Genomic DNA, 22,506 nt, shown 5'->3' on the forward strand with positions numbered 1-22,506 from the left:
ACAGTGTGAGGCACAGTTTGAGCTGCTGTACCAATCAGGGAAAATGTGGCACTTTCAGTTGATTTTAAGATAGAAATGAACCTACCTCGCTCCAGACCAGGTGATGTATTACTGTGTTACCAAGGTGATATAGCCAGGTAAAAAGCCATGTTTATATCAGGAAGCTCTCAGAACACAGTCTCTGACTGTAAACAGTAAACGCTGTGAACTGTTGATGAAGCCAGTGTGTGAATGGGTGGATGACAGGTTGTGTAAAGCGCTTTGGGGTCCTTAGGGACTAGTAAAGCGCTATACAAATACAGGCCATTTACCAAGCCATTCATTTTTCATTTTTCTCTGACCTACCTGCAACCAAACCGCAGCTTTTGCACTACAATTTTGCCTCTGGCTAAAACTGGGTTGGGCCAGTATTTTGTTGTAGGAGAGATTACTTTCTATGCTTACCCGATTCTGCCCAACAGAAGAGTTTCATCATATTTTTAATCATAAAATAGAAGATGTAAACTGGGATTTAATATCACAGATACATCTGAGCCATGGAGGATGAAAAATGATATAAATAGACTAATAAATACTTGGATAAATGTCAAGACTAACAATGAAAATCTTAAATACAAACTTTCATAATAAAAATGATGAAATCAAAATGTGTCTCTATATTTCACCAGTTTCATTTTTGTCAGGCTGTTTTGTAATTTATTTATTTATTTCCTAAAGTAAGATAACGGTATTGTGATTGTCCCTTTACACTAACAATGTCGTTTTTATAAAGCTAGTTGTGTATTTATTCGTAAATGTGGCATTGTTTGTCCTCCATAACGGGCCACTAGTCGCCTTCCGCTGACATACATTATGGGAGCACGGTGAGGGTGTGGACCAATCAGCCGGCGCCAACTGGACGCTGTCCCCGGAATGCTCTGTCTCCGTCCAATCAGAGACGAATGCGTGGAGGACTCCGGAACGAGTCGGACTTCTCGACCAATGAGGTGCTGGCGTAGCGTGACGTGGCGCCGGAAAGACCACACTGATCGTTCACTTTACCGGCGTCTGTGCAGAAGCGGCTGCGGTCCATGAGTGCGGAGTCTCCCTGTCCAACAGCGGTTAACCGGGCGGCATTCTGAGTGTTTATCCTCGCAGAAATGTTGTGTTTGAGCGGGTTGTCGGTGGCGCTCGCCCTCGCTCTCGTGCCGGGTTCCTCCGAAGCCTTGAAGGAAGGAGACTGTGAAGGTAGGTCCGTGTGCTAGCTTCAGTTAGCTTAGCTACAGCGACCAGGGTTCAACAACTTTTCAAAGACCTCCACCCGAAAGCGGTCTAAAGTCCACTGCCAGGGTTACCGTGGCGAAGGGAGCGGAGCTGGTGTTTACAGGGGTGTCACTATTCCAAAAAGAGGGGGGAGGAAGCATCCAGAGCTAATGTTCCCGTGTTACCAGAATAACGAGCTTCATCACTTCCAGTAAACCAAAACTCACCTGCAGACACACCTGGCAGCATCCTGTGAGCGCGAGCCACAGACGGGATATCTGCAGGCTGACACAGAATCAAACATCAGGATGTAAAAGTCTGAAGCTTCACCTGTGAAATGGTTGGATTGGCTGTTGTAGCCAGGTTGGAAATCACCTTAAAAAGTGACCTTGTGTTTGAGAACATGTAAATGAAGTGTAAAAACCAACGAGCCTTAAAGTCAGGGGCCTATCAGGACCCCAGTTTGTGCCACAAAGTGAGTTTTTTTTAAGTCTAATATCTTTGCTCATATTTATAAATAGTCAGCATCAACAGGATGTGCCAATAGGTTGGATATAAAATAAAATGAAGTGTTTTGCAGGTATCATTATGACTTTATAACTATTGTACATACTGTTCCACATTATAAACAAGCCAGTCCTTCTTGGCCACTTAAACTATCTCAATATAACTGTTATGTTACATTTGTTCTACTTCCTGCTGCCCTCTTGGCTTGATCTCTCTTTTTAATGTCAATGAGAGTTTTACATTTATAAATAAAGAATATATTAGAGTCGCTTTGACAGAGACTGATGGAGCTTCTACCCATGACAGAAATATTCCTTCTGGCTTAAAATAGCATGCCATCTCTGTTTCTATCAGGAGAGGTGTGTTTGACATATGGTTCAGAGGTTGTAGGCCAACAAGTCATTTACAGTAGTTTAAATACTGGAAATCACTTTTTGACCCACCAGTGGGAATCATCCTGAGGTCTGGTGGTGGTCTAATTTAAATAAAATAAGCTCTTTTAAACCTTATTTGTGTTTTAATCAGCTCTGACTGGATATTCTAGACATGCAGGTTTTATTTCTCACTGACTGTTGAATTTAACTTTCAGTCTCCCAGCAAATTCCAATTAAAGTGCGCAGGGTCTTTTCAGAAAGTCTGCGAGTGTCAGTATTTGCATCTAGTTGTTCTCCTTCATTCCTGATATGGAATAAGTTGTTTCTATCGTAAATCTCTGCTGCTTTCAGTTACTCTTTCAGGTTGCAGACGGCTCCGTACGTCCGTTGTCATTTCTGTATGATGACAGACTGTTTGTGAAAAACATAAATCTAAGTTTTTATCTGACAAAGTGTCAAATTCAGTTTTTATTCAATGAGGGAAAAAATGAATAAGAAGTCGTCACATTTTAAACATCCTAATTATTTTTTAAATAAAGGAAAATCTAATCTATATATAGATTGTACGGTACTACATATTTAATAAGATGAGGGACTTTGTTGTGACTGGCTTGTGTTTTTCTTTCTACACAAAGATTTAACTGCTCATCGAGTTGACTTTTGTTTTCCTGTTTCAGTGTGCGTGACCTTCCTGGGGAAGTTTTATCAGTCGCTGAAGGACAAGGATGTAAAGTTTAACAGCGCAGACATCGAGAAGGCGCTCACGGCGAGCTGCAAAGACACCAAAGGCAAAGAAAATCGCTTTGTGAGTAAAACGCGTTTACATGTTTCTGGAAGCTGGAGGTGGTTGGATCGATTAAAATGAACCTGAGCTGGAGATTCAACATGTCAGAACAGGTGTGTGTGAATGAGAGTGAGGAGATGAAATGTTAGAGAGGCGAGGCTGAGATGGTTTGTGCAGAGGAGGGATGGTGGAAATGTTAAAGATTCATGGATGTAGTGAAGGAGGATGTGCCGAGATGGAGGCAGATGGTCCTCTAAGGTTTTGCAGTACAAGCTACAGGAATGAGTGTGATTAAATGCCCCCCCTCCCCCCACAACCATAATCCTGGTCAGTTAAACGAATTATTCAAATTTTATCACCATGGTTTGATGTCACCTGCCACAGCCCGGGTGTCAGGATCAGCACCTGCAGCTCTCTGATGTGGAAAGTGTCTGTGAGCTGAATCTTTTTTGCTGGTTTTCTGACTTTCAGACTAGTTTTCTCCTGTTTAAACACCCAGACAGTGCAAGTCAGGGGTGTCCAAACTTTTTTCACTGAGGGCCACATACATAAAAATATAGGAGGGTCTGGGCCACTTACTAGAAATTAGATATATAACCTTAACTTTAGTGTATTAAAGTTAGAAAAATCACTTAAAAGTGGTCGAATATGTTATATTGTTGAATATAATTAAAGACAAAACTGCCTTCATCACAGCTTTCCATAAATGGATCTTTATTGATTTATTCAGAAAAAGCTTTGGCAGCTCGTTCTCACAACAGCCTCAGATTTCTTCTTAGACAGAAGATTTACAGCACAGAGAAAAACCAATAAAGATGGGACGGGTACATTTCAAGTTTGTTGTTTAAGTTATTAGGCTCAGCAACACACCTATGAACGTTCGTTTGAAACCATTATCGACATTAACAGACTGAACTGGACTTAATAACAGGAGTGCATCATTTTAGTAAATTCTTCTGGTGAGTATCAGCTGCGCTGGGTATGTAAATCGGGCCGTCCAGCTGCGGTGCTGATCCGACGCCACTCGTGCCAAAAATCCGGACAAATGTTTCTTGATCAAGGAGCAGATCTGCATCAGATGAGATCAGCTGACTACGTGTGCGTGCGCTGTGCACAGCGGTGTGTACTCTGCGTGTTAACAAGAAAAACGCATATAAGAAAGTGGTGCACAAAAGCAGAGTAGTGACAAGACTCATGCGTATTATTGATATTTGAAGCATGTGCACATGCATGCTTATTAACACACGGGTACTGTGGAATATATTTTTAAAGCGCTCGTGCTCTCGTCCACTCCCCGCAAAAAAATAGCAGCTGTGCGGCGTCTGTGGCATCGGTGCTCTCATCGCATGCAATGGAGTAAAAATCAAAAGCGCAGCTTCATCAGACAGCTGCAGTTTAATGTTGGCTGACGAGTCTCCAGTGCGTCGCACGACTGGATTTCTGGACACGCTGACGTTGTTGAAGTCCTGCACTTTTTCCGGGCTCATTATTTCGGTGACTTTAATGAGGCCGTGTTTTATGAGGTCTCCATCTGAAAAAGGCTCACCATGTCTCGCGATGAGTTGGGCGACCTCACAGCTCGCTATTGGAGCCTTTTCCTGGACTTTTTGAGCACGAAATAAATACTGCTGCTGACCCTGCAGGAGAGCTACGCTTTGCTTTAATTTCTGCTCTGGCTCGGCACCAGTGTCGGATGCACAGGCCTGATGTTTGGTTTCATAATGACGTCGTACATTATCCTCTTTCATAACTGCCACAGTCTCAGTGCAGATCAAACAGACACACTTCCCCTTGAGTTCTTTGAAGAAATCTTCACTCTCCCACCGTGTCTGAAATGTTCTGCACTCACTTTTCTACTTTTCGCTTCTTTGGTTCTGCCATGTTTAGTAACTTGGGGGTAAATTTCTTCTGTGATGTCCTTTTTGGTGGAGCAACTGCCTTGATCAACAGCAGCTCCCCCTGGTGTTAAAACTAAGAAGTGCAATGCACTCAAGCAAAAGTTGAAGTGCGGCCATATTCTATTCTATTTATGAAATTACTTGCGGGCCAATTAAAAATGGATCACGGGCCGCAGTTGGTCCGCGGGCCGGAGTTTGGACACCCCTGGTGTAAGTGAATGTGATCGCAGTTTATATGAAAATGTTTGAGTTCAGTCATGTTGTGTTTGGGCAGCTTGCCACCACTAGGGGGTGCAGCGCTGCTCCCTGGGACAGAGACCTTCCTGTGTTTGGTTTTTGTAAATGGACTCTTATGATGAACCGTTTGAAGCAGACGTTTTCTATTTTAGCACGTGACGCAGCAGAATCCAGCAGAGTGACCGAAGCCGCTCGTGTTTCATTCGTCTTTAACTTTTTGATTTCTCCTCCCTGTTCAGTGTTACTACATCGGTGCAACGAGTGACGCGGCAACCAAGATGATCAATGAGGTTTCCAAACCGCTCAGCTACCACGTCCCCGTGGAGAAGATCTGCGAGAAGCTCAAGAAGAAGGACGGCCAGATCTGTGAGCTGAAATACGGTGAGGATGGAAGAGTGCGGATCTTCTCGCCTAACAAACGGTTGAGCCCCACAGTTCAGGAAGTCAACAATAATAATAAAAAAAATAATAGTAGCTTAGCTGGTGTATTATTTATAGAATTATATTTTATTTATAAACCAGCTTTAAGAAAATACGTCCTTTGTTTGATACATGAAATCATCAATTTAACTGTGGCTGATCGATGAGTACCGACCCTTCAAAATAAGAGCGGTGAGTGTCTGAGATGATTTAAAAACGGCTGACGTGAATAAACTGTCGCTCACAGAGACGGCGCAGCTGCTCGTAGACAGCACGTGGACTCATGAATCCACATGAATCAGCCGTGCTCTGATTATTTCAGTCTTATTGATTTTTTTTTTCTTGCTTTCCTTGCAGATAAACAGTTGGACCTGACCTCAGTGGACCTGAAAAAGCTTAAAGTGAAGGACCTGAAGAAGATCCTGGAGGAGTGGGGCGAGTCGTGCAAGGGCTGCGCTGAAAAGTCCGACTTCATCCGCAAAATCACAGAGCTGATGCCCAAGTACGCGCCGGCAGCCGCCAACGCACGGACAGACCTGTAAAAACATAAATATATGGACTCTGATCAGACTGCAATCCAGCGCAGAGAAGAAGGCGGAGCGGGAGTTTTGTTGGGCATGCTTGTTTTGTTTTTTTAATATTTGAAGAGGCAGTTTCAGAAGTATAGATGTTAGCGTAGTCCTGATCTGTACTTCTAAGTGAGGGAGAGCCAGCAGCAGCTGTAGTTAATAATCTTCACAGTGACTGCCTAAATAAGACCTCCAGTTTTCTTCACCACATTGACTCGGATGTTTATAAATTCTAAGTGTGTGCGACTGAGCCGTGATGAGGGAAATTCAAACAGTAAGAGGAGCCTGGAGTGACCGAGGAGCCAAACATGGAGAAACCTGTAACGAGTTACCTGTACATTTATGTGAAGATCAAAACAGGAGCTGCTGATGGAGAATTCGGCTACTTTTCATTTGTCTAAATGTCAAAAAATAATAAATCCAGACTAAAATAAGATGATTGGGTTTGGATCTCCTGATCGCTGCCATCGTATTGGTTCCCAAACAGGTGCTCAGAGCGGCGTTTCCTTTAAATTGGGGAAAATACTCAGATACAGAAAAGATACCAGAGCTAGGCTCATGTGGCGGAGAGGAGGAGAACACTGGGAGATGATGTCACCTGGAAGTTTTCCTGAGGAGGAGACGTTTAAAGTTTCTGGTCGGAGAAGCTCCTCCCACAGATCCCCTCTGACATGAGCTCCGCTGTTTCCATGGTGACTGCAGGACGGGTGGATGTACTGAGACTTGTGGGTGATCCTGACATACTGAGTGTTTGTTCAGCTCCACCCTGCCGTGATCTGTTTCAGGAAAGCTGCAGTTTGTGTTTCTGTTCTCGTTAGATTGAAGGTCTCTGCAGAATCGTCCCGTCACCTTCTCGGCCAGTGAGAAAGCTCCGCCTCCCTCAGGTTAAAATGACGGTTCAGGCCCCTCCCTCCCTCCTCCACCATCCTCTCTGGTGTCAAGTACAGAAAAAACCCTGCTTTTCCCTGGAACGTTCCCACTTCTACTGCGCTGTTTGGATCATTTGTGCTTGCCGCTCGGGTTTGTTAGGATTTACGAGTGGCCCCGGGTCGAGTGCGGCGCTGGACTTCACGGCTCTTGGAAAAAGATTAGCACAAAACTTCAAACCACCGATGACAAGTGTGGGTGACTGTCAGCAAAGCAGGAAACTTTATTTAGGATAATATTTAAGGGTTTTTTCTCTTCAATTTCTAATAAATAAATACAGTTTCTGACTTTTTTACATCCACCTTTGATGTCGCTCACTCAGACACTTCATGTGTTCGTGGTCCGTAAACGTTGGGAAACAACCATTTACCGTGTTCTCTCTCACATGTGGTGGAACTGAACTGCCCCTCCACTCTGGACTGCGGCGGCGTCTCGATGGACGCTGGATGAAACTTGTTTTGTTTGACATAAACGGATGACCTGTAGCTAAAGGTGGTGATAAAAGCTGTGTGTGATGCTTCATATGAAAAATGAAAACTTAAAATATGCTGTTGTCTCACAGTGACTTTTCATGTAAGGCAGTGTCATTTGTTACAACTGTACTATTCTACTTTTTCATTAAAATATGAAAAGCTCCAGGCCCTGCTCTCTGTGATGCACTCACACCTGTGTAGCACTTTGTCTACGTCTCACACTCCACACCGCTGCTTCTGAAAAAGCCTAATGCCTGCCTTTGGAAGGAAGCTGGAGGAAAACCAGTCACAAGCAGAAAAACATGAGTTTGTTCTTCTCTCCTGAGCATGATCGAACACTTTCCACTGACTTAGTTTAAAACATGAAAGCATTTCTCTCATTAGCTATGAACTACTACTCCCTGTATCACTCCTGGATATTTGGGAATACGCTGGAAAATTACCCCCCAAAATGTCTTTATTTCAAACAGAAAATTACAGAACAAAGATCTTGTGCACATCCCAACAAGCAACAAAGCAGAGAAATAAAGGTGCATGAATGATATAAAGTATTGGCCACAAAGAATCGCCATTTTTAGTGATACTCATGAATGTTGTAATTGCTTAGTGGAGAAGAGAGAAAATTAAATATAAAATCCAATAAATATGTAAGAAGTGCAGTTTACAGCAGGATAAAATTAGCCCCGACTTTGTACTCCATAATAACGCGTCCGGCGTCATGACGTCCGCCACGGTTGCGTCATCACGTCTCCGCCCTCCAGAGGGAACGCGCACATTCCTATTGTCCAAGATGGCGGCGCTGGTGCAGACCCTCCGACGCTGATATGTTTTTAACCGACTTTGTGCTCGTTTCTCGGCGTGTGTGCGGTCACCCAGCGGCCCGGGGAGAAGCGTGTGTTTGCCGTAGCTGCCGTCTGCAGCCTCAGCGTCGCTAACAGGCCTGGACTTCGCTGCCCGGGCCCGGATTCCCATCGCAGGCTCCGAAAAGTTTGAGCTCCATCATCCTTTGAAAATGAAGCGGCAGGCCGGGAGAGAGGCGAGCCCGTCCAGGGCCGCCGCCAAGCGGATACGGGAGCGGGAGAGTGCGCGGAGAGAGGAGGTTCCACCGCCGCCCCCACCGCTGGCCCTGCTGCTGGCAGACAGCCGGGGATACCACCGCCGGAGCCGCAGCCGCGAGCGGGAGAAGCCGCGGCTCCGGGAGGAGCGGGCTACCGCCCTGGAGCTCCACCACCGGCACGAACTCAGCCTGCTCGGCCGGCCGCCCCTCCGCACCGCCGCGGCCGAGCTTCCAGCCTCCCGCCCGGGCACGCTGGAGTACAAGACGCTCCTCATCAGCAACCTGGGCTCGCAGGTGTCAGACGAGGACGTGGAGGACGCGCTATTCCACGAGTTTAAGAAGTTCGGGGACGTCAGCGTGAAGCTGTCGCACACCCCCGAGCTGGGCCGGATCGCCTACGTCAATTTCCGACACCCGGAGGACGCCAAGGAGGCCCGGCACGCCAAGTCCTCCAGGTTAGTGCTGGGAGATCGGCAGCTTAAAATCGAACCCATGTACGTGAGGAGGCGGAGCGCCACGCCGCCCGACGTCGGGTATTTACCTGTGCACGCGCCCTACCCGTACCGACAACGTTCCCTGTCCCCTCCCGTGCCCGGCGTGAGCAACATCAGGGACCTCCGGGCCCGCCACTACGCCCTGGAGCAGCTGGGCCTGAGCCGGGAGAGGGAGAGGCTGCTGGATTATTACGGCATGCTGGATGAGCGGGGTCGGCCCTACGGCTTCCCCCCCATGCCCGTGGTGGAGGATTTAAAACCTGAGGACGACCAGAGGGCCACCAGCAACCTGTTTATTGGAAACCTGGACGGTAACGTCACAGAGGCCGAACTCAGGAGGGGCTTTGACAAGTATGGCATCATAGAGGATGTGGTGATTAAACGTCCTTCACGTGGGCAGGGCGGGGCTTACGCTTTTGTGAAGTTTCAAAATCTGGACATGGCGCACAGGGCCAAAGTAGCCATGCAGGGGCGGCTGATCGGAGGCAACCCCATAAAAATTGGCTATGGCAAAGCCAACCCCACCACCCGGCTGTGGGTGGGCGGGCTGGGGCCCGGGAACTCTCTGGCCGCCCTGGCTCGGGAGTTTGACCGTTTCGGAAGCATTAGGAACATAGACTATGTGAAGGGGGACAGCTTTGCTTACATTCAGTACGAGAGTCTGGACGCCGCTCAGGCCGCCTGCACACAGATGAGGGGCTTTCCTCTGGGGGGCCCCGAGCGCCGCCTCAGGGTGGACTTCGCCAAAGTGGAGGAGAGCCCCTCTCGTCCGTTTCCTCCTGGCTACCAGCCTCCCGTGGCGCTGCCCTCTCACTACGACCTGCTCGGGGAGGCATACAGCCACCATCGCAGCCTGGAGCGGGAGCTGAGGGGGGCCAGGGACCGCCTGTCGCCGCCCTCTCACAGCCTCCTCTCCCTCCGGGAGCGGGAGAGGGCCCTGCTGGAGAGAGACTACCCCACCAGCCCCACACGAAGCCTGGAGAGGAGGACGGCAGGCGTGGAAGCGTTCGGGAGGAGCGGGCGAGGAGCCAGGAGCCGCAGCAGGAGTAGGGAGCGCTGGCTCAAGGAGCGGGAGGAGAGGAGGAGCCGGAGAAGAAGCCGGAGCAGGAGCGTGTCCGCTGAGAGGCAGACGGAGGAGCGGGAGAAGGAGAGGGTGAGGTCCAGGGTTCGCGGTCCACTAGGCACCGTCTCTCCTGATGCGAGCCCAGACCGAGCTCGGGTCAGAGCGCCGGACTCCACCACGGAGCCACGAGACCACTCCCCTGACAGCGGCGGAGGGGTGCGGCACTCCACCACAGCCACTGCTGCCAGTGAAGAAGATCCCCCGTCTGGCCGCCACCACAGCAAGAGGTCCTCCAGCGACCACGTCAACAACAACAACAACAACCACCACCATCGAAACAGCGAGATCATCACCACCGGCTCCCCCGCTGCCATCCACACCAACACCACCTCCCCCCCGAGCACGCTGTCTGAGTTCGCCCAGACGGCGCTCTCCAAGACGTGGCACGGCTTCTTCGCCTTGAAGAACAGTAGTTTCCCCACCGACCTGTACCTGCTGGAGGGCGGGGCGGCGTTCTTCAGCGCCGTGATGAAGGACAGCCCGAAGCTGCAGAACCAGCCCAGCCAGCTAAAGATCGCCCAGCGGCTCCGCATGGACCAGACCCGGCTCGACGAGGTGTCGCGCCGCATCAAACTAGGCCGCCCGGACAACTTCGCCATCCTGCTGGCCCTCCAGGGCCCCGTCGACCGCCAGGCCCCCGCCCCCGAGCCGGGCCTGCAGGTGCGCTTGCTCCGTCACCTGGTGACGTACCTGCGGAACAAAGAAGCTGCTGGAGTCGTGAGCCTCCCCGCTGTAAAGGAGGGCGCGCCGGGGGCCATGCTGTACGCCTTTCCGCCCGGCGAGTTCTCGCAGCAGTACCTGCAGGCTGCCAAGAGGACTGTGGGTAACCTGGACGAGGAGCACATGGTTATTGTGATCGTCAATGACACTAACTGAACCTGCACAGGTGTGAGCGCAGAGGAATACTTCCATGTTGTTTTTAGACAGAAAAGCATTATTATTGTTTTACTCAGTATGTTATGAATGAAACACGGCGAGCTACACTACGTCTGCGGCGCCCTCGGGGGCTCGTGGAAAATGCGTTATTATAAAACACTTAAATGAGGCTAAAACGCTGCACGCAGGCAGTGCTTGGTCCCGGCAGGAAGTAGAGTTTATTGTGGAAGTCGTATCGTGAGAAATGCCCGTTTGTTACACGTGTCCGTGCGATTATAAACACGCCGCCGCCACCTTATCGACGGGGAAACTTGACCCAGCCGACTGCCAGACAGAATAAAGCAGGAAAAATATTACAATAAATATTCACTTCTAATAAGACATAATCATGAAGCAGTGAACCAAAACGATCTTAAAGGTCACGACTAAAAAAAGTCCGAATTAATACAGAAACTGGATGTTTGACTTGTTGAACACATAAAACCAAAGTTTAATATTAAAGTCACAAAGTTAAAAAAGTCAAACTTTGCTGTAAAACCACAGCATAAAAATTATCCTTAAAAAGTTTGATCATTATTTCTATAAATTATTGTGGTTTATGTGTCAAAGGTACAGAACATAAAGTAGGATGTTTAAATAAAAAAGTGAAGTTTTAGATTTGGAAAGTAATGTTTCTAAAATCCATGCGTCACTTTGATATTTAAGATTAAAAGCACATTTTTGACTTCATGTATTTCTGTCCTTATCTTGAATGTGATAAAGGCCACGCCCCCTCAGAGCTCAGGTGTCGGCTGACCCCGCCCTCATCCTCTGATCACTTCAGTATCCTTAAATGATGAGAAAATACAATACAAACAGGAAACAGACAAAGGTCCCCTTCAAAACAAAAGCTGCGCCTTTTTAAACGTGTGCTTCAAGAAGAGCAGAAGCTCAGAGATAAAATATTAAAGACAAGAACACAAAAAAACCCTTTTTTCATGATTATCTGGAGTCACGATAACGGAACAAGCCGACGTTAAATCATCAGAGTCTAAAGATTTGAAATGTATGGATTTTATATATAGTAGTAAAATGTAAAATCTGATGTTTCTCTCCAGACTTTCACATCTGATTGACTAAACTGAGGCCTCATCTAATTTAATTCAAACATTTTATTTTTATCAAAACTGCATTTTACTCCTTTTTGACTTTTAATATCATTAGATTTGCTTTGAGAATCATAAATGTGACGTCAGGAAGCACGTTTGGTTATTCTACTTCATAGTGTTCTTATTGTTTGTTAATGATGAGGATTTATTTTAATAATTACTGAGGCTTTTTCTGCTTCGTGCTCTTCTTCGAACTGCTCAGTTTTCACATCGTCTAGTCGCCGCCAGCTGTTGAGCACATCTGCACAAGTAGGACACTGAGAGCAGGAAGTACCCTCAGACTAAACTGTCATTTCTCACGATACGAGTACACACACTTATCGCTCAGAGCAGCACTTTTTCTATTCTAAGCTGTTACACACAACACTAAACCCCGACAGGAGTCTTCGTGCGCTCTCTGACCTGTACCGAGCTGCCCCGAATGTCCGAGCCGAGCAGCACCGGGTGGTTTTATTCAGAGTACTGTAAACCGAGGGGGAAGCGGCACTTTGTCTCCCCCTGTTGGCTTCTTCTGGGACTTTTTTTGGTTAAGTGAGGCCGGTGGATTCCCAACCCTCCGTCCCCACCGCTGTAAAGTTCATGTTAGTTAGTGTTTTTATCAATTTAAAATCATTCCAGGTGTTTTGTTTGGAAGCTGTACGAGTGTGTTCGATGTTGCATGCAGGAAAAAAAGTTTGGTTTTGTCAGCCAACAAAACAAAAAGAAACGCCAGCTTCTCCAGGAAGCTGCTGATGTTTGATCATATTACTGGTTTTATATTGTACACATTTATACCTTTTATTGGATTTTAATACATCAGTCCATCTGTTATCCACACCTGCTTCTTTGTTTTTATGTTTTCTCCCTTAAATTGTCATTTTTCTGGTCAATTTTAGTCAAATAAAACCTTTTAACCAATGATTCAAGGGCTGATTTTAAGACCATTCAGATGTAATGAGTAAAACAGTTTGACACTAAATTATGTGAGAGGTGAAAATGTGGCGGAATAAATAATGAAGCCAGTAAATTACAGTAATTAGAATAAACAGTTGAAAAAGTAAAGAAGCTTTGAGTTGAGCTGAACTGAGTTTCTTATACAGCTCGATGGTGTGAGAGCGACTCGGTCCGTGTTTATGCTTTAATGATGATGAAGAAAAGCACAAATATAAGGAAGCCTGTTAATGCCAGTAAGACAAAAAATTAGGATGAAGATTAGCCGTGATTTTATTTTTTTGTTTACTCGTTTTCGGTCATGTCCAAAGTCATAATGAAAATGTTAAAGAGTGAAATTAACTTTGGCTTTATGACCCAACGCATGAGTTTTATTTTTAAATAATTAAATGATTCGGTGTGTTGTTTAAATTCTGGTATTTTCTCTCATTTTGATAAAAAAATAAAAATAAAAAAATCAAAGTTGTCCTGAAAAAATTATATTTTTTCAGTTTCCACTTCTTTGACGTTTGTTCATGATTTTTATATATCACGGCAAGAAAATCATGGCAATAACTGTTCTTATGTTTTTGTTTTTTTAAATTTTGACTTAAAACTAAATTGTAATTAAGTCACAAGCTTGACTTTCTAAACTAAAAGATAAAATATCTTTCTTGTAAATAAAATAAAAATAAATTTGTATATATTTAATAATGATGGTTAGCCTCCATGCAGTGCTGAATTGGAAGAAAATGAATTGACAGCTTATGTTTTCTGTTTTAGTTTGTCTTTTCTTGACATTCATGGGCTTCCGTACTTTTAGTCTTTCCAAGCGTTAATTAAAAAATTATGGCGGGAACATTTCAAACTCTCCAGGATGCACCTTTGAATATTATTTGAACACTTCCTTAAAAAACAGCTTGAAAACACTAACATATGAATAAACAAATAAGTCAATCAATGAAAAGAATTGATCAGATTTCACTTGTTTGAGTTTCCCTTAAAGGTTTGTGATGTGAGTGAAGATGCCCCCCCCCTTTCTTTAAATCAAACAAAATTGATGTCATACATTTGTGCTGCTGTCATTTTAAAGATATTAGTACGTTTCTAGAGGTCATCCAAGGTCAAGGTGCTGAACTAGCTATTATTTTTTATTTTGAAAAAATAGTTTTAAACTTGAGGCTCGACGGTTCCTGCATTTAGCTTTGCTAACAGGAAACATGCTTACGTTGTTCTGATAGTTTTGTATGTTGCAAATAAAGTTTTGTTCTCTGACAGAAAACATATTTTAACTATTATAAGTTAACTTCGTTTTTTACTTTTACAGAGTGATGATGATAAAAAATATCCAGTATTGGTTTATGTTTCACAACCTTTTTCACAGTGAAGATGTGGCCTGAATGACCTCTGGAAACTTTTATTAAACGTAGTACAAACGTTTGGCATCAAGTTTATTTGATTTGAAGAAGGTGGGTTTGTCGCTCTGTGCCGTGAAGACAGCTCCTGGTAATCTGGACGTTACGATGTCCATGTCCACTGTAAATATTTTCCACACCTCCCAGAATAAATGACTGTGATGCAGTACGTCCAGCACATTTACGAAGAATTTTACTTTATAATTCTCATGGTTAAAATATAACGCGTGATCATTATGATCAAATTAGCAGTAATACTTTGTTCAGTGTGTGTCGCCCTTTTTGGAAATAAACTGAAAATAGTGCCAAAAGTGAACAAACGACCACGTTAAACACATTATTGGTGTGATATTGAAATTTGATGTTCAGATGTGACTCTCATCAATGTGACAGCCTTAAATGAATCAAATGCATGTCAGCATATTAGAGCCATCATTACCCGTTTATGTTTGAGTCCTAAATCACCAAAAGTTTATGTTAAAACTCATTTTAATAATTATTCCTGTTATCAAATTATCTTCAGATTTTTTTTACAGTATTAATAAGAAACAGGAAATGGCAAAAATCACATGTCAGCACTCAGTGAGGTGTTATTAATATTATTATTAAAAGAAATAAAGTCTTTAATGTTATGGTTTATTTTCCTTTTTAGTCCCTTTTAGAGTGTTTACATGTAACCCAGCTGTTGGTCTGTCAGTGCACCTCTTTAGAACAATTAGCCGTGTATGGAAGCCTATTTATGCCAAAAAGAGAAAGGTTTTTGAATCCTATACAGTGGGTGAAATATTCATTTGATCATCTGGTGAATTTGTGACTTTAGAAACGAACATTCTCTCGTTTTTATGGGAGTTTTATTTTAATGGAGACGTTACATAAGAGTTATAAACTGAATTCTGTACGACTGAGTGAAATAAGTGCTTAATCCTTTAAAACCAGTCAGAATTGTTCCTCCATGACCTTGTGACAGCCTCCTGATCTTAACTCATTATCTGCATAAAGCACAGCTGTTCACAGAATCGGTTTCTTCCATGCTCTCTGCCACCGTGAGCAAAACCACCGAGCTGTGGAAGGACGTCAGGGACGAGTCACGAAGCAAAGACCTGCACGAGGCTGGGATGGAGAACAGGACCGTCAGCGACAAGCCCGATGAGAAGGTGGCAACTGTTGGTGTGATTATTCAGAAATGGAGAAATGTGAACGCCCATCGATCGTCCTCGGCCTGGAGCTACATTCAAGGATGGCCATGAGAAAGGTGGCGTATCGGCCCAAAACTACGTGGCAGGAGCTTGTTAATGATTCAAAGGCATGTTTGACCACAATCGCCGAGAAGACGAGCGGTAACACGCCACGCCGTGATGCAGGGTTCCTGCTCAGGAAGGCCCGTCCGACATTTTTAAGACATTTATCAGAAAGTTGAGTTACTGTTAGTAGAACTGAAATCTGTGATGCTGTTCTTGCTCGTCACCCACACGTTTGTTCGGCAGCCAGAGATTATAATAAATTCTAATAAATCACCTAAAATTCTCCCCAATGAGAGAAAAATGAGCAGAAGCATCTGCACTGAAACTCAAATCATCACAAAGCAGCTGCTGAAACGAGCGTTTTAATTACGTTAGGGAGAAAGAGAGAGCAGGTCAGGCTGGAGTTTAGCTTCCTTTTGTGCTCCGTGTATTTACTGACCCAGGAATTCTCACTTAGTCAAACAGGGTTTCACAGGTCACTGTTTCACCGTCTTGAATGAAAGAAGAACAATATCTGAACACAAGGAGGCAGCACGAGCACAGAAAAGGCCGAGGTGGGCTGGACTCAGACACTCTGATCCTTCCCCGACATCCGAGGCGTCCGCAGGGATTCGTCTGAGCCCAGACTCTGAACACGGGGGGCAGCCAGGAAGCTGCTGCTGGTGCAAACACGCCTCAAACATTCCCAGTGCTGAAAAACTAGAAATGTTGATGGTGCGTTAGCCCGAAGCATCGGGGTGGATGTCAGTGAAGACTCAGGGAACAGATCCTGTTACCCTGCAGTAAAAACATGAAAGCTGTCAGGACACGTTCCTGATTTTCCTGTTTATCACAAATCAGTGTGATTATTTTCATTCATTTAGTTTGATATTAACGGGTAAAACAGTGAAAGGAGAAAAATGTGGTGATGTTTGGGTCGCTGTTTGCTGCTAAAATAAACTGAAGATGTGCGGCCAGGCGACCAGATCAGCGGCGCCAGTTTGGCTGAATTAGCCGGCTTCATCCACTTAAGACGGGATTTTGCTGCGAGACGCAGCCTGCAGGCCGCTGGTGTTGGAGACCGCGCCAGTGTTTGTTAATACGAGCCAGAAAAATGAGCTCGAGCTCAGGTTTGATCCCAGAAACCAACCCCGAGGAATCCTCCCCATCTTTCCTCTTTCCTTCTACTACTTTTCTGCTCCACCCTCTCTCGCTCTCAGGTGTACCAGGTGGACTCATCGATGTCTCTCCTGTCCCAACATAAAGGAGGATGGGGGCATGCAGCCTCCCTGCATGCCCAGATCCCTGCGTCTTTGCGGGGATTTATTGTCTCGCCTTTTGTGCTGGAAGTCCTGGAAGTCGAATTTGTTCTGTCAGCTCGGTTTTCATATCTCATTAGTTTAGAGAGAGACGCTCTGGGTCCTACTGCCCGCACTTTCACCTTTTTGTTTCATTTTGTGTCCAAACCGTGAGGGCAGCTTTTGTGTTTGGGGACTCTGAGAGGACGAGCCATGAAGAGCGGCCCGCTTATATCATCGTCTCAGGATTTTCTTTACTTGCACAAGAAATAAAGTGCAGTCGCAGAAAATCTATGACTTCAGCCACCCGCGAGCAGTGTTGGGCAAGTTACTTTTAAAAAGTAATTAGTTATAGTTACTAGGTACTTTTTCAAAAAAGTAACTGAGTTACGGTATTATAAAAGTAACTAATTACTAGGAAAAGTAACTATTGTGTTACTTTAAAAAAGTGTTTAACCTTCTGGGGTCCAGGGTGTAATTGGCTGTTTTGACTGCTTGTGATTTTCTTCTGCATCTCACCTTTAAAAACTGTTTACTTGCCTTGTTTGGTCTCATCCTTTTCAGCACAACCTCACGTGTCTGAAGCTGATCGTTTCTTCTTCTGTGGTTTTTGACCTCACGTGTCTGAAGCTGATCGTTTCTTCTTCTGTGGTTTTTGACCTCACGCGTCTGAAGCTGATCATTTCTTCTTCTGTGGTTTTTTCCGTGTTCCCTCCCTGTTCGGTCGAAACACTTTTTCCTCGCGTGTTCTTCTGGTTTGTGTCTCCGTGTAACATCTTTTATTTTCGGTTTTATTTTGAAGCGTATTTTTCTGATGAGGTTTACAGCCTGTTCAGAATCAGAGAAACGTTATTGATCCCAGAGGGAAATCGAGTTGTCATAGCAGCAAGTATACAACAAACAACAAGCATTCATATAAAATGAGAGTTACAGAGTTATGATAGATACATATTAAGATAAAGAGATAAATACAGAAATATACATATAAATATAAAAGTATGTGTTGTACAAAGTGACAGGATGCACTGGGATTAATTCTGTTCCACATTTGTGGATCTGACCCGTCTGACAGCAGCAGAAGGAACGACGTCCTGTAACGTTCCCGACAGTCAGGTTGAAGGAACCTGTTGCTGAAACTGCTCTTCAGATTGTCCGGTGTGTTATGGAGGACAGGCAGTCTGTCGCTGATCACCTCCTCCAGGGTGGCTCTTATTGTCCCTCCTGTGTGATGATCCCTTGCTGTTCACGCCTGTGTGATCAGTCCCGTGCTTCCTCTCCTTTGGCGTGTGCTCTTAGATATTCAAGCTGTTTCCTGCTACCGGAAACTGTCACATCTTTCTTTCCCGTCCACAGCTCATATGTTACACTTCATCCACCTCTGCCCTTCAGTGTTGGTATTTCTTTAGTATCTTTCACACTAAAATATTCACATATTTTCATGTCACTGTTGTTTGAGATGGGTGCACATATTTCATTTTATACAGAAGATGAGCAGGAAATGGAAGAATCCATCAGTGGACTGAAAGCAGGGGACATGACTATTTGTTGTGTTTGTTTTTGTGCGAGGTGAGGGTTAGCTCGTGTTATACATCCACCCGTGTCTGTTAGGTCAGATACGTTAATCTTTAATGAGGTTTTGTTTTGCTGACCTCGTTTTGGGCTGAGCTCTGTTTAGGATTTCATTACACTCTTCTAGATGGAAATTGTTCCAATGTGTTCATCCAATTAAAAAGGGCTTTTTACACCATCATCCTCGTCTTTCTGCTCGGTCACACATGGGCGTGAGTGAGACACGAGAGTGGAAAGATCGTGATGACGAGAAGGAGAAAATTCACGTCCCACAGCACGAATGATCCCATCTGATGAGGTCATGATTCTCTATTCTCAAACTAAATGATTCGTTTTAGCCGACAGGTTATAATTTATAACACAGCAGGCACGAGTACAGTGAAAGGATCATGATAAGTAAGTCAGGCTTATTTAATCTACAGAGCAGTAACTCCAGTTTTGTCTGTCCTTTACAAAACGGTCCATGTTGGGAACACTCGACCTATTTCTTTACTAACTTGTGCATCATCGTCTGCTCTGTGCAGCGGCTGCTGTGGAATCTATCGACTAAATTCAGCTCATCTGTTGCTCCGCAGGTGATTCTGAGTTTCTCCAGATTGTGCCGGCGGCTGAAAAATATCTCCCTGGTTTCCTCTCGTTATCAGTCCTGCTCGGTCTCTCTGACAGCACCACCATCAGCTGCTTCTGCAGGGTTTTGCGATACAGGCGGGAAACGGAGGCCCGATGAAATGTTAATGTGGAGTCTCTGGAGATTCAATGAAATCCATTCAGGGAACGAGTAAGAAATGCCAGACGAGCTCTGTGAAAGTCAGAGTGTTGGAAACATCGACTGTTCTCTGTTCTTCTTTCTGTGGTTCTCAGCTACTCCAACAATAGCTTCTTCTTCTCTTTATTATTATTATTATTATTATTATTATTATTTTAGCTCCTCCTTTTAGGGATCATCTGCCTCCATCTCCTCCTATCCCAGCATCCTCCTCTGTTACACCAACCCTCTGGATGTCCTTCACTACACCCATTCTTCTCATTTCTGATCCATGCTGCTCAGTGAACATCTGAACATCTTCAGCTCGGCCTCCACCCTCTCCCAACCACCACAGCAGCTCTCACCACCATCTTTAAACCTTCCTTTCACTCTTGCTGCTCTCCTTCTGTCACACATCACCCGACAGTCGTCTCCACCCGCTCCACACCTCAACCTGTCTCTCTGTCCTCGTACACCTGCACCACGCTCACACACTTCTCTGCCACTCCTGACTTCCTCTCGCAGTACCACAGTTCCTCTCTCTGCAGACAATCATCTGCTTTCTCTGATCCACAAAGACACAGTGAAGCTCCGTCTAACCTTCTGTAAACTTCTCCATCAACACTTAGCTCATAGTTAGGGTTGGACCAGGTGACCCTGAATCCTCCCTTAGTGATGCTGCAGTAGGTGTAGGCTGCTGGGGATTCCCATGATGCACTGGGCGTTTCTTCTTCACTCACTATGTGTTTATACGCCGCTCTGCTTTTAATCATTAGTTATTATTAATCTGTGGCTCTCCTCCACAGCGTATCTTTGTCCTGTCATATCTTTAATATTGTAGGGTCTGTTCAGTTGAATTCAGTTTAATGATATAGCACCAATTAACAACAACAGTTACTTCGAAGTGTTGTAAACAATTCTGAACCACACACATCGCTGACAACCTAACTCTGACCCTCCTCATTCAGAACGTGTAATAATAAACCACATACCTTCACATTTCTCCCAACAACGTTACTTTCAGAGGGTTAAAATGCCCCGAAAGCTTCTGTTGAACTCGTCCGTGCAGGGGTAGTGGTCTCACATCTGGATTGTGGCAGCTGGAATCAAACTGAACGTGACAGAACATGTCTGTGAGAGCTTTAGGAGAATAGAGCTGCTTTCTGGGCGATCGTGGCTCAAGAGTTGGGTGTTCGCCTTGTAATCGGAAGGTTGCCGGTTCAAGCCCCGGCTCGGACAGTCTCGGTCGTTGTGTCCTTGGGCAAGACACTTCACCTACTGGTGATGGCCAGAGGGGCCGATGGCGCGATATGGCAGCCTCGCCTCTGTCAGTCTGCCCCAGGGCAGCTGTGGCTACAACTGTAGCTGCCTCCACCAGTGTGTGAATGGGTGGATGACTGGGTGTGTAAAGCGCTTTGGGGTCCCTAGGCGGGACTAGTAAGAGCGCTAAACAAATACAGGCCATTTACCATTTCATTCGAAGGAGAATCAAACAGCTTCTGTATCTGGGCCTCTTATCCAGCTGTAAACAAAGTGAGGTAAATCTATGAATGACACAAGTGAAGTGGACAGTGGGAGACATTTTCAGAATTCATGTTTCATCTGAAACGTTGCTGCGAGCAGAGAAGCGACGTGCTCGACAGCACGGTGCACACACGGAGCAGCACAAGAGATTTCTAACAAGCCCTGAAGAGGGATGAGCTCACTGCTGATGCTGATGAATGCTCCCTAAATATCACAGCTGTCTGCCGTGCAGAGCACAGGGTGATGGAGGAGGCGGTGCTAGTTACGAGACGATGGAAACTAAAAACATTTTGATATGAGGAGAAGAAAAGACAGCTGAACAGGTTTAAGGAGAATAAGAAGAGCAGGGAAGTCGGGAATAGAGCAGGATATATAGTGCATGAAAAAAACACGAGGCTGTGCTATGAGGTAGAAGGATGAGACTTAAAAGGCAGACATGAGGAGTGGGAGGAGGAAGAGGAGGGCGGATGTCTGCTGATCAAAGTGCCAGAGCAGAAGGAGAGAGAGGGAAACAGCAAGCCTGTGCCAGGGAAAAGCAGGAGGAGGAAGACGCTGGAGAGGATGTAAGCAGGATGAAGGAAAACTACCCAGAGTCGAGATGAAGATGAAGAGACGCGATCGTCATAGAGGAACAAGGAACATAATTCAGGCTGATTTTAATGGATCAAACTGGCTAAAATGAACCAAAATGAACACAGATTCCTGTCCTGTGCAGCAGTGATGAGGTTTTTATTGCTCACTTATAAATCAGGATATATCGTGAAGCTCAACAAGACAAACAAGCAACAGAACACAGATTTTCATGTATTCATTCATAATGTCATGTCTTTATTACCACCATCTAAAAAAAGCACAGTCTGCCTCTAACAGACGTCTGCCTAAAGGACTCGGATCAGGTTTCCCATGAAACCCTGTGACGCTCACACTTCCCAGTGCATGGAAGTCAGCGTCAGTGAGCAACACTGGCTAACGTTAGCTTACAGACAGAGTCCACTGATCGCTAGCATGAACACACAACCGAATATCAGTAACATCTCATCACAGTTCACAGGTTACCGTAAAATGACAAATGTTTCGTCGAGCACAGTTCAGGCAAACACCTGCTGGATGATGACTGAAGTTTGACTGAATTCTGTGGACGAACAAATGGACACCTCGCTGTTGATGATTGGCTCTAAACATGCAGGCATCTGTGAAAAAGAGGGTAATGTATACACCGTCTTATGACTGGACACAGTGTAGATAAATGCCATCGTGCAGCAGGAAGAAGAAGCAAACGTCATTCAAGAGAACGTCTGACATGATCCACGAGGTTGGTCATTAATCTGCTGCTGTGGGTTTTCGATCTGTCGCTGTGAAAAGTCTTTTACACGAAGAGCGCTGAGAGAAACCTGGAGAGGCCGAGAATGACCACCGAATAGTTTTTATGGCGCTTTGGGTGTTTCTCTTAAATCAAAGATAACACAAATGACTGGAACACCACATAAGGACAAAAGTGGCACTCAGCATAGTCAATGCTGGACTGATATATCATGAAGCAGAGAGGCCACACAGTGCACCAACCAGGCTCCACATAGATGTGCTGCAGCTGTGTTTTTAAGGGGCGAGAGGTTTCCCAGATCTCCTTTCATGGAAACTTGGAAACGAGGTTTGAGCACAAAGAAACATTTAGTTTGCAGAAAGATGAGTTGGAGGAA

General features: G+C 45.3%; 2 protein-coding genes across 2 annotated transcripts; both read left to right on the plus strand.

The window, feature by feature from the left end:
• Positions 1-1,027: 1,027 nt before the first annotated feature.
• Positions 1,028-7,596, plus strand: manf (mesencephalic astrocyte-derived neurotrophic factor). The gene is made up of 4 exons (XM_085407697.1): positions 1,028-1,227; positions 2,801-2,928; positions 5,282-5,423; positions 5,820-7,596. Exons 1-4 carry the CDS (start codon positions 1,140-1,142, stop codon positions 6,002-6,004), a joined length of 543 nt encoding a protein of 180 aa, XP_085263823.1. The 5' UTR covers positions 1,028-1,139; the 3' UTR covers positions 6,005-7,596.
• Positions 7,597-7,895: 299 nt separating this feature from the next.
• On the plus strand, positions 7,896-13,029 carry rbm15b (RNA binding motif protein 15B). Its single transcript, XM_085407695.1, has one exon. It carries the CDS (start codon positions 8,444-8,446, stop codon positions 10,979-10,981), a length of 2,538 nt encoding a protein of 845 aa, XP_085263821.1. The 5' UTR covers positions 7,896-8,443; the 3' UTR covers positions 10,982-13,029.
• The last annotated feature ends 9,477 nt before the right edge of the window (positions 13,030-22,506 follow it).

The sequence above is a fragment of the Rhamphochromis longiceps genome, linkage group LG5 (genome assembly GCF_057381845.1).
Source record: "Rhamphochromis longiceps isolate RC_006_pf linkage group LG5, R_longiceps_female_GT1.1, whole genome shotgun sequence".
Lineage (NCBI taxonomy): Eukaryota > Metazoa > Chordata > Actinopteri > Cichliformes > Cichlidae > Rhamphochromis > Rhamphochromis longiceps.

Coding starts and splice junctions, on each gene's coding strand:
- manf (XM_085407697.1), top strand. CDS start 1,140: ATGTTGTGTTTGAGCGGGTTGTCGGTGGCGCTCGCCCTCGCTCTCGTG. Junction 1,228..2,800: donor GAAGGAAGGAGACTGTGAAG/GTAGGTCCGTGT, acceptor TTCCTGTTTCAG/TGTGCGTGACCTTCCTGGGG. Junction 2,929..5,281: donor AAGGCAAAGAAAATCGCTTT/GTGAGTAAAACG, acceptor CTCCCTGTTCAG/TGTTACTACATCGGTGCAAC.
- rbm15b (XM_085407695.1), top strand. CDS start 8,444: ATGAAGCGGCAGGCCGGGAGAGAGGCGAGCCCGTCCAGGGCCGCCGCC.